The sequence below is a fragment of the Falco rusticolus genome, chromosome 3 (genome assembly GCF_015220075.1).
Source record: "Falco rusticolus isolate bFalRus1 chromosome 3, bFalRus1.pri, whole genome shotgun sequence".
NCBI classification, from domain to species: Eukaryota; Metazoa; Chordata; class Aves; order Falconiformes; family Falconidae; genus Falco; species Falco rusticolus.
In genome coordinates, this window is record NC_051189.1 from 31,868,457 (window position 1) to 31,880,711 (window position 12,255).

The 12,255-nt window shown below is 37.2% G+C and overlaps 1 protein-coding gene across 1 annotated transcript in view; it reads right to left on the reverse strand.

The window, feature by feature from the left end:
- SLC26A7 (solute carrier family 26 member 7) overlaps positions 1 to 12,255 on the reverse strand; it is a 69,988-nt gene that overhangs the window by 22,448 nt on the left and 35,285 nt on the right. Inside the window, exons 5-10 of the mRNA XM_037379083.1 lie at positions 10,559 to 10,711; positions 9,075 to 9,157; positions 7,309 to 7,456; positions 5,175 to 5,288; positions 3,046 to 3,123; positions 1,650 to 1,745 (exon numbers count right to left, since the gene is read on the reverse strand). Coding sequence (XP_037234980.1) covers positions 1,650 to 1,745; positions 3,046 to 3,123; positions 5,175 to 5,288; positions 7,309 to 7,456; positions 9,075 to 9,157; positions 10,559 to 10,711 — 672 coding nt within the window. The remainder of the gene's footprint in view (positions 1 to 1,649; positions 1,746 to 3,045; positions 3,124 to 5,174; positions 5,289 to 7,308; positions 7,457 to 9,074; positions 9,158 to 10,558; positions 10,712 to 12,255) is intronic.

The following is a 12,255-nucleotide window of genomic DNA, read 5'->3' on the forward strand; positions in this document are numbered from 1 at the left end:
AGATCAACGTTTATAGCCTTACTTTAGATTATACTGCTTAAAGGAAGATGATTTACCCTGTCAGGCTAAGAACTCATGGTATAACTACTTGAAGATAAATTATTGTTCAGGTATGTTCATTCAAAAAGATAAACCCAGCAAACTCCCCCACTCTATAACCTCTCTTTGAGATATAATGACACATGTCAGAGATGTACTAACTAACTATTCACCCATTCTTTCCTGCCAAACCCACAAAAATAAAAATCAGTCAGGCTAGTCTATCTGTGAAGATGCATCAAACATAGTGAGATTACAGAATATGCTGCTGGAAAACTTATCTACTTATTATCTCAATGCATTAATAGAGAAGCTATCTCTCTCTTCTATAACTACCGATTTTCTTTAGTCCACTGTCCCCAAAATAATTCCTGATCCACATCATACACCATTTGCGTCACTGGCAATATGGGATAAGTTGAAGATCAATACAGTACAAGTGATAGAAAATATTTTCAAAATTTTGCTGCTTGAGGAACACAAGATTTCCTGAAAGACAGAGCTTTTCTTCTGGATGATAAAAAAATGAACCACCAAACAAATACCCACAACAACAAAAACCCACCATAGTCTTCTGCAATGAAATGTGAAAAATCTCGCATAGCCAAACTTGATGTTGTTTACTTAGTGCTGCTTTTCATGCTGAAATCCAGTACTCTTAAAAAAAAACCAACAAAAACACAAGGTTTTATTCAGTCTAAACCTAACATTACTGCTATAGAATAATAAGTCACTGGTGAGTCCAATGAAGTCCAATATTACCTCCAGTAAACTATATTTCTCACCACAGAGAAGGAGGATATGGCCAAAATACCTTTCTGAATACTTTTTAAATAAAACAGAAGTTCCAAAAGCTTTATGAGATGTCAGTATGTATTTATGGAAGTGGTTAGAGCTTTTGGTTCCACTAATCATCCAATACATTTAAAAATTCCCTTAGAAGAGAGGTCTAGGAGTCCTCCTAAACCTGGACTCATCTTTCACATTTGCTAGGTATTCTGTGCAAATGTATGTCAGGCTATTCAGAATTTGCATTAAACTAGATTTTCATACTATGTCTCTTTCCATCTCTCTCTTTTTTCTGATGTATTCCTCCTCTCATACTGCAGAGTCTTTCATTACGATCAAACAGTAGCACTCTGCAAAATCTGAAAAAGTTAAGGCAATTTACTCACAGCACCCTCAGACATGTATCTTTCTGCATCTCTAGTGTTCCCAGTTGTGTTTGTCCTGTACCTGTACCATTCCATAGCCCCAGAGGACAGAGATAACAGAATCTCTTCAATAATACTACAATAGCAAAAGCATGCTAACCACTTAGAGAATGCACACAAAATTAGACACACATCTGCTCAGATTAACCTGATCTGTCCATATACACATCTTTAGCATTAAATCAGGTTTGATTCTTTATCATTCACTAAAATTCCATTTTTTAACACAATTGACATTACAGATACTGTTATTTGGTGAAAGAAAATAAGCCAATAGTACACAAAACCCTTAATAATAATGGCTCAGACTTATCTCTTCTGGGCCACGGTACTATTAAAGTTTATTTAGCAGGTATAGGGTCTCAGGAAAACCACCTTAGGTTATGTTTCACTTACCCAGTCTATTCTATCCACGTTCCAGTATTTTTTTAAGTCACGGAACTGCATTAGCATCCCCTTTAAGCCCACAACAATAATGCTTGCTAGCACACACTGCATAGAAATAAAAAACAAAGGCTGTTTTCAGAACTGGTTTTTTTCAATCTAGTGGTCAATATTGTAATTCATCTATCAAAAATCTGAAGTTAGTGTTTCAAAAATGGGATGAACACAGGTGTCCTTGTGACACAAGCAGTAACAGTATCAAACCCATTTTTCTCTTCCTGAAGACAACCTATAGGCCACCTAATTGTGAGACAAAAATGACAGACATTAAAGGCAAAAAATCAATTAACTCTGAGGCAAACAAAATACTTTATTGATCTCTGAATCAGAAGGGGGAAGGAGATGGCTGAAGAAATAATCTGGAACCAAAAATGATGGAGTACAAAACGATGGACTTGCAGTGCATAGGTGGGGAGGGCTAAAAAAAGCAGAATAAAAAAGAAATAAAACATTAAGAAAGCAACACAGAAAAGGATTTTTAAACCATGGGAAAAGAAGCCTACAGGAAAACAGTTAAAATTTACATATAATCCGTACAAAAAATGAAGGGAGGAAAGCAGGATAGTAAGAAAAAGGACATATTGTGCACCCATCTTCAAGTGTCCTTGCTTTGCATGGTTAAAATAAGCTATGAAAGCATCTGTGTTTGAAAAGTGAGAACTTTCAAATGACACTGTAAACAATAGCACAAAGTGAATTTAAAACACTGTTGACTTAAAATTTAATGTACAAACACGGCAAAATTACAGATAATTATGGAGATGTATTTTGCATCTTTGACATGCCTCTAATTAAAATTCACTATTAATTGTAATACCAAGCTAGATATGGCTTATGTGAAAACACACCACATTGCTTTTCAGAGCCTTAGTGCAGATGTGTTCTATGACAGAGATAAGAATACCTTATAATCTTTCTGTAATTAAGCTTAGATCTCTGTCTACAATCATTTGTGTCAAATTTATTTGAAAAGCAAAGTCATCCATTATATGCATAACTAAAGAAAAATTGAGGATCTTCATTAATTTCTACCACACTGTCAATTTACAAATCCACAGCAATCTGGATGTATATTTTTCATAAACTATGTGCCAAAAGTAAGTAGAAAGGAAATGCTTTCTTATATACTTATGTGATAGCCTATATATTCAACTATACATGTGTAAAATCTGTATGTATTATGTTGTCACCTCTGTATTTTATGATTTCAAGACTTGCTGTGCCCTTACTTTTCTTTCCCCCATTAAAATTAGAGCTGTTTTAGAAGTAGCACAATCTTTTCCTGAAAGAAATGAAGTCATTAGCAAATGTTTAATATAATCTTTTAAAAAGATGGTAAGTACCATACCATAGGCAGCCAGTACAGCATAGGTCCAATTGCATAGATCACCACAAGAATTAATACACAAGAGATAAGGCAAGCCACCTAAAACAATAAACAAGAAAAACAGATTATTCAGGCTAAAAAAAAAGGAAAAAAGTAAAATATGTGGAAAGGACTAATTATCAAATATTGCAGACAAAGTCAAGAATGAGATGTTGAAGATGGTAGCTATTAATGTATCTATGGATTGCAGATGCGTACGATTTTAGTTTTATTCTCTGGTGATTATCTTCAGCCAACTACAGTGAAAACAAGAGATTTCAACATCTGTGCTTGACTCCGCTGACATCACACAGACACAGACCACAGCATCACTTACACACTTGGTTATCAAATGGAGTGTGTGTGAGCAGAATCTCATCCCAGAAGTTCTGCAGCACCCACTGTCATTCTGTAACATATTTATAATCATGCACCCTAAATGCTGCACTAAATAACAGATCTGTCATGTGTTGTCATTTTTGCACAAGATTTTTAACTTCTTTTACTGGGATCAACACTAAAAGGAAATTATTGTGTTAAGTCAGAAACCACCAATGATTTCATGTTCATATCAGTAGACTTTAATTTAGAAAATGTAGGAACATTTTTTTTATATATTAAAAATTATATTTAACACAGGTGACATGAATCCAGACAAATATACAGTCTAAGAACTATGTTTCTTCACAGTATTGTAAGATATTAATTTCATGGAAAACTACAGTAAAATTGCACTCTCCTACTCCACTCTGACTGCTCACACAGCAGAATACTTCTGGTCTCATTAAGATACTGTTCAGATTCACAGAAGGTTTTTGACGATAAGTAGACAGATGCTTACTTTATTTTTGTATTGATAATATGTTTCTTTACTAAAATAATCAGGTTTCATTTTAACAGACAAGTTGTTAAAAACAAAACCAGACAAGTTGTTAAAACACTAGAAAATTAAAGCCATGGTGTACTGAAAAATACCATCAAGAAGGATAGACAGAGTGTTTACAGGAAAAGAGACGCAAAATCTGCTGGTAAAGTCACAAGGAACTTTTCCCTCTTTCCATCTTCCCAAGAGGAGGAAAAAGAAAAAAATCGTTGATTCCGTTTGAAGGACACTTCTAGCCCATGATCATAGAATCACAGAATCAGAATGGTTTGGGTTGGAAGGAGCCTTAAAGATCACCTGGTTCCAACCCCCCTGCCATGGGCAGGGACACCTTCCACCAGACCAGGTTGCTCAAAGCCCCATCCAGCCTGGCCTGGAGCACTTCCAGGGATGGGGCATCCACAGCTGCTCTGGGAAACCTATGCCAGGGGCTCACCACCCTCACAGTTCAGAATTTCTTCTTGATACCTAATTTAAATCTACCCTCTCAATTTAAAGCCATTCTCCCTTGTCCTGTCACTACATGTCCTTGTAAAAAATAGAATCATAGAATAATACAGTCCGTCACTTCTGTTTTCTCCCAGGAAAATATATCACTGAAGAATAAATTACACCACTGAATCCCAGATATAGCTGTTAGAGAAAAAAGGGCTGCATGGAGCCCCTGAATTTTGCATTTCTTTCATGACATATGCCAGAGTAAACTTAGTTCTGTCTGTGTAGTCAAAGGCCAAAGCTGGGAGATTACTTGGACTTTTTTAACAAGTAGCAATTAAGGTTACTTCCACTTTATTTTGAAAATCAGATAGAAGCACTAAATTAAATCCATTTTTTTTTCTAAAACTTTAGTTCAGCCTGTACCATTAAATCCATTAAACACCATTAGAGGGCACTTATGTTACAGTGCTGACTAAATCACATAAAACTGAAAGGGTTTGTGTGTAGTTTCCTGCAGTCTTACAACACAACTCCAAACCTCCTTACTGCCACAGACTTTAAAGTCTATATTGAATCAAACAGGTAAAAATGAATAAGTGGAACCGTTAGCTTTTCCAGTAAGACAGCTGCTGCATTCCATGCAGATTGTTAGAAATAACAGAGCAGAGTCATTTCCCAGGACAGAAGGAAAGGGAGAATAGGGAAATACAACGAATAAAATTCAGTAAAAGTTCCAGTGAGCAGTTCCCATAGCCTTAATTCTCCTGTGTACCTCACTGTAACACGTTACCTGTGTTTTGGCGCCTGTACTGTACAGAAGTGCCGTCCGCCCCATTGCTGCAGCACTTGGTATGCAAAAGAAAAATGAAGGAATCACGTTGCTGAGGCCATGAGCCAAAAATTCCTGCAAAGTTATTAAATAGATGTTAAAAAGAATATGGTTTTTTTTCCTATTCTGTCATTTCAATGCTTCTTGTCAACAAGGGATTGCAAATATTAGCAATGACAAAGGATGGCCATGTTTTTTTGGGAAAAAAAATCACATATGTGTATCATAAAAGATCTCCCAACAGAATATATTTTCTTACAACTCAGAACTAATCTGAATGATAGAACTGCTGAGCAAGAGTCATCAAAAGCAGGAGGCACATTTTGTTCACAGAATAAATGGTATTGCTAAGTTTTGAAGATGAACTTCAACCAAAATATTTACATCTTGATCCATATCTGCTTTTTAACAGGCCAGAGTCTCAAATAGTGGGATCTGGACGGTGTCCAGGTTGTTTCTGGCTTATGATTCTACTGGAAAAAGACAGCCACTGATTTTATTTCTTTTAAAGCATGCTTTAGTGAAAGTGAAGTATGGTAGCAATACTATCTGCATGCTGTCTTTCATTACAAATGTATTTGGTGTTTATTCACACTCAAATTGCAGCTATGTCTGAACAAAGATTTACAGAAGCAAAAGTGGAGAAGCCACCTTGTATCTGCAGCCTAATCTGAACAGTGTTTTCTACAGAAAGCACAGCAACTTAGCTACCCAACATCAGCCTTCTTCCCCAGACTACAAGGAGAAAAGAAGTCAGTACTGCTAGAAGTGCTTAGGACACAAATGTTTTTGTGTCCAGCCATGGTCATAAGTTTGTCTTCACAGCACAGGACAGCATCACCTTAAAGGTCCCCAGACAGCCTCACACACCCACATGCCACCACACAGAGCCCTGTGCCTGGCCTCTGAATGCAGTGCAGCTATACCACCCCACTGCCATTGTCATCTCTGTTCTCATAGAGGTTTTGCTCTTTCGCTCCATAATTCAATGCAGACACACACATAGTTTCCAACACCTCAGTAATTAAGCTGTGCAAGCCACAAGATCTCTGAAGGTGCAGAAAGACACACAGGTTGCTGTGCTCCATTCAGTGCTCTTGAGCCAATGCAGCATATCACCCTGAAGTCTAACCTGTATTGAGCTCCAAGCATTTTTCCTTTGCTCCCTAGAAAATATGGCTCTGAAGCATCAACAGAAATTAATGACCTATTCTATTCATTCTGAAAAGCAATTGAGACCTGAGTAGACAAGAACATTCCCACCAGATTTTCCAATGATGCAAGAGTTGTAAAGGACATGAAAGGATGTTAGGAAGACCAAGCTGTGTAGATAGGGTGTTCAAATAGACCTCCACCTGCAAAACCAACTGTTCTTCATTTATCCCAGATCACTTAGGAGAAAGGTGGAGGCAGCATTTTTACCACACCGCACTATTGCTAGTCACCTAAATATGAGCTTTTCTTACCACAGTGCTTGAATTACTGTCTCCGTGGATCTCAGTTTGACTTGGAGTTAATCACCCGCCATGACAAGCAGTGGGGCTGTGCAAAAGGTAACATCTTACTTTTATTTAAGCATCCCACTTTATTTAACTTTGCACAGAAAGCTTCTGTGGCTGCAAATTTCAGGCAGCACTGTCTGAACCCACTCTGCTTCTTTAATAAAAATAAATCTTTATTTGGGATGAGACTTCTACTTGGCGTAAACTTAATTTTATAACCTGTTATAAAATGTTATGTCCCGGGGCTATAAGTACCTGGTTTGGTTTTAGAACTGCTTTGTTGCTTCAGTCAGTGGCTGATTTAACATCTTAGCTTGTTTTTAAGAACTCAGCTGCCAGAGAAGATGTCTCATCTTAGAGCACTGGAAATACATTAACACCCCAGGCCTGCACTGAATACAGCATTACAAGATTATCCTGAAGGATGCGTTTCCCCAAAAGAAGTAGCTTAACCAATTAGGGTGTTCTGCAGAGCAAGGCCTCAGGATCTCACATGGAACATACCCTTTCCTACTGGGCATTCATCTATAAGACATTTCCAAAATGGTGAAGCAATTTCAAGGCTTACTGACAGCAAGGAGAAAAAGCTTTACCTGGTTGTCATCCACAGTGTATTTAAACTTTTTAGCAGAGCCTTGAGCAAGAGATAGTGATGCTACATAACCAACCAGTGCTACTCCAAAAGCTTCAGTGACTACTTCAGGCAGGACGTTCATGGGTGGTGGTTTTGGTGATGGTAACCTATAAAAAATAAAGACAGTCCTTTTTACAAAGCCTGATACATAGCCTCAATACGCTCGCAATTCATGAAAATACAAGAAAAACAATCTTCACACACAGCCAGCTAATTTTTGTAATACTTGTGACATTTTTCAATATTTTAGATTAACAAGATCTGAGTCTATGGGGAACTGCAGATGAAAACTTGTAGAAGATGAACTAGTTTCAGATGGAGTATTCCATTTGTAAACGTCAATCTGAGAAACTATGAAAAGATTAAATTATCTTCCTTGCTGACAGATGAAATCATCAACCATTCCCTAATTTTGTAATGCTCAATAAAAGAGACTCTACTGCATACTTTTTCTTTTTTGTAGTTGACTTTTCTGTAATGTTTAGTTTAAATCTTTTAAACAGTATTCCTGTAGGTTACGAACAGTATGGACATTTATTTCATCTAATGAGACCTTCTAATTGGGACTGCAATGAATCGCCTCGGTTAAGAACCAAATCACCCCAGATTGCCTCTGTACTCCACAAAGAGACTTCACTCTCCCCAGAGCACAAATCAAACTGCCTAGGAGCCAGATTGAGCTCTTAAGGTTTTTCATACTCTCCACTGACAAGGCAGTTAGGTATTTCAGGTAAACGCCTAAAAACGCATAGGAATGGTCCAGGCTCTACTTCTGTTTTTCAACACTACACAATCTTCTCATTAGTTAGGAAAAAAATTAGTTCCTGATTGAGTCTACATTAATACAATTTAACTGAAGTTATTTAATTTAGCACATATCAAAAACCCACACTTAGCTCTCTTTTAACTTCAGATACATTGCATGTAATAGCATGCCCTAAATACTTTAACACAATTTTCTTTCTCAGGAACTTCACTTATTTTACTTTATCAGTGCAAGCTACCACATATGCACCCATGTTGTCTTGGACTTGTACTCTGTGAAATTGAGGGAAACCCTGCAATTTCCAAAGGAGAGATTACACAACAGCTATTCTATTCCTTACTAACCCTTAGAATTTGAACATCCTCTCTAACATCTAATCTAATTTCTCTTTCCAGCTAATTATTGTGAATATTTTTTTTTCCTTCTCTTCAAGGTCATGGAGAAAAATGTAATGCTATCTGTAGTCAGAATGCCCTTTTCTAGATTAAGCATATCTAAATCCTTTAAATTTCCTCAGAAACAACATTTCCTAAAATTACTATATAAGTGAGTAGAGAAGAACAAAGTCGAGTAATCTACAAGCCTTATCTCACTGCATGTCCTTTCTGCTACAGTAACCCAAGGTAACCCTCAAAAAGCAGCCTGCAATAATCTTGTAGAGAGTGCTCTGCCCTCCTGTCATACATCCATCAGCCATCAACAGGTAGTTAGTACCTACTTTTCATTCCATAAAGTAATAATCTATGAAAATGTGCAAGAAAAGTCTGCATTTCTATGATATCTATACAGATGTACCTTGTTAACATGGGGTTGAATTGGGGGACAGTATTTGAGGAGATGGGAAATAAACATAATGGATTTTTGCCAATTTTTATTTCAGAAAACTACTTTGACCTCTTCAGAGAATGTTCTCAGAAGTAAACATATTTGAAAGGCACGAGCTAATAAAAACACATTACCCTTCAGGAATATGTCCCACAACTTCAAGCCCGTAGGTGTATTCCATATCAGCATAGTAGCAAGCAATTGATGTAGCAATTATCTATTGATTCAACATAGAAAAAAACATTATGTTTCTATTGCATTTTACTTATCACATGGTCCCTATTATTGCCATACCTAAGCACATGATATTCATTTATCCTTAGATCAATCCAGTAAGACAATGAAGTATTATCACAAAAAATTTTGCAAACATAGAAGAGATGCAAAAAAACCCTAAAATCTGTATGCAATAACTAATTTGCAAAAGATAGCTGAAGAAGAACTATGGTGGAGTTTGTATGTTCTCTGTTCATGAAAGGGATCTGTACGATTCTGTGTGAAACCCCAGGAACATTGCCAATCAGTGTCCCCACAGCCTCTGTGCAACATGTGCCCGAGACCACTGCCATTCACACAAGCAGCTTAGAATGATTCATAATTTAGGTGCTCCTGAGTGGTCTGATTCAGCTGATATTCTCCGAGCACATCTAATCCAGATGGGCAGTGTCGACATCGACACAAAACACAGCAAAAAATGGGGCTGCTTCTTATTTTTATGTTCCAGCAGGTATAAATCTTGGGGAGGGAGTGAACAGTTTGTCCCTGAGAAGGTTCAAACTCACTTCCTACACTTTCAATGAGATGAGCAGACAAATCCCAGCAGAACAGGCGCAGGTACCAGTCCATGATCCTCTGTTTGCCGGTACATTTTAGCCAATATTGCTTAAAAAGTAACACAGAAACAGATCTTAGAGCAGGGACCAGAACCACACTACCTCTTTTTCCAGCATTTTGCCCAAGAAAAATTATTTTTTTGTAAATATTTTTTTCCAGCGAAAGAAGAGTAATTGTGATGATCCACTCTGAAAAGCACCGACCCTTCATTTTTTAAATTTTCTTTGAGATCTAGAGAAAAACAGAAACCTTCTGTGCTGGTGCTGATTATTTGACTACAGCTTAATCCTTAAAGCAGGGATTTACAATGTAATAGCTAATTTCAACTTAGCCTATGACATGTGAAAGGCCATGTAAGTAAAATTACAGAAAGCAATAGCATACCTATTTAACTTTGTTGCAGATAAATAGCAAGCAACATCTAAGCCACAACTACCCAGCACAAGACTTGCCTGGAGTTACAACATGCCAATTATTCATTTTCTATTTCAAACTTCTTACACTTTAATATTCGAGGCTTTGTATTCTTGTGATTATGCAAAAACTAGTAAACACATGAAAAAAGTTAAACAAATTAGGAACGTATGCCATTTCTTTCTTAATTATTTAACCAAACTCTTTCCTGTTCTTACAATTAACATACAGCCATGAAAATGAGCTATCCATTTAATACATGGCAGGTGTGGCTGTGGCTAACTATAGACAACACAGCAAACTTCAGCAGATTAGTTGAACCGCTAAAAGCTTTGTAAGCAAAAAGTCTGATATTTGATTTTGTACTCACCAAAACAAGATCGATGGGAAGAACAATTTTAATGTTTCTCTGAAATTTCTCATTCAGTTCTTTGACAAGAACAAGCACCACAATGCTCAGCAAGGAGAGAAGTAAAGCCTCCAACTGAACTGATCTGATATTCTCAAAGATGTAGGCATAAATCTACAGTGAATGGTAAATAACAATCACAGATTAAAAATTATATCATAACATCTTAAATAATCTGTGAGAGCTGAATTGATACAGCAGGAGTTGAGTCATCTGACAAACTGGCCTACACTTAAGATTTTGCAGGGAAGAAAGTCAGCAATTTACTATTACTATGGACTTTGAACACTCAAAAAATACACTGAATATTTGTATATATGAATTTACAAGTTTCTGTTGGTAGAAGCCAAGAAGATTCCAGTAAATGTGATGCATGTCCTTTTCTTATTCAGTCTCATTAAATTTAGTGAGATAAATGAGTGTTGCACAAAAATGTTGAGATGCTTCCATACCCAAAGATTTATTTTCAGTGTCCATATCTCATAACATCCGTCAAGTTTAGTAGCAAAAGTTACTTCTGATGAAAAACTTTAAAAGACAGAAAGGAGGGATAAATAAAAGGAGAGAGAGGAAGAAGAAGAAGGGAAAGAAAAATGCAGTAGTGGCTGGATGGAAGAGAAGCAACAGGAATCTTCCTAGATGAGCATCCTCTTCAGGACACCCTCTCCGGTGCACAAGGGAATCCATCCAAATACTTTTCCAGAGTAACTGTATAACTTCAGCAGGGCCCACTCAGTCTCCCCGTTGGTTGCTGCTGCCCATTACACTAAAAGTGCTCCATGGACCATGCTTTTATCACATCCAAATGCTGCACGTGCTAGTGAGCTGTCAAGCTTGTGTATGTATGCTGTTGTTTATTTAAATAACTAATGTTCATCTGCTAGGCTTGTTTCTTTCCTTAGCATACACTTGTAAGTTAAAAGCTGCAAAAAAAAAGGTAAAAAGAGGGTAAGGGAAGAAGGGGTGATTTACACATCAGTGGCAAGTACTTTCCAGGGGAAACTGTCCACAGCAAGGTGCAGGAATTGCAGGTGCAAGGGTGCAAGGGTGGGGCGTGCTGGACCACAAGGTTCACAGCCCTGCCACAGCAGTCCATGGGATGCTGGGGAATGGATACATCACTGCACTTGGCATGCAGATTACAATGTTAAAAAAGAACGAGAAGACCGGAGCAGATACATGGAGCTGCAAATAGGATGCTTTCAGCTTTTCAAAGGTTAAGTTGTGGTGCAGTGTGCTGTAAAAGATGGCTAGAAGAGTATAGTCAGGTCTATGATGAAGAAAGGAAATATGGTGCTGAACATAAGGAAGATGTGGAATAGAAATATAGAATAGGAATAGAGTGACCAGTAGTGATGAATAACAGGGATCACTGATGATTAATGCAATTTTGTAAGTAACAGCCTTAGAAGAATGCAGTTGCCTTCACACCAGCACAGATGACACAGTGAACTGTAATTTCAGTACTGGTCTGAATCTGAGGGTCTGGAAAATGAGACATAAATCAGTATGACAACAGATTAACAGAAAGTAATGAAAAAAATTGCAAGTTTACTGTAATGGTTAGAAGAGGTGAAGAAAGTCAGAGGGAACCTTGGTCCTAATAAACAAAGAAATAATTAGATCCCCATCACAAATTATTTTAAGGCTTCATGAAT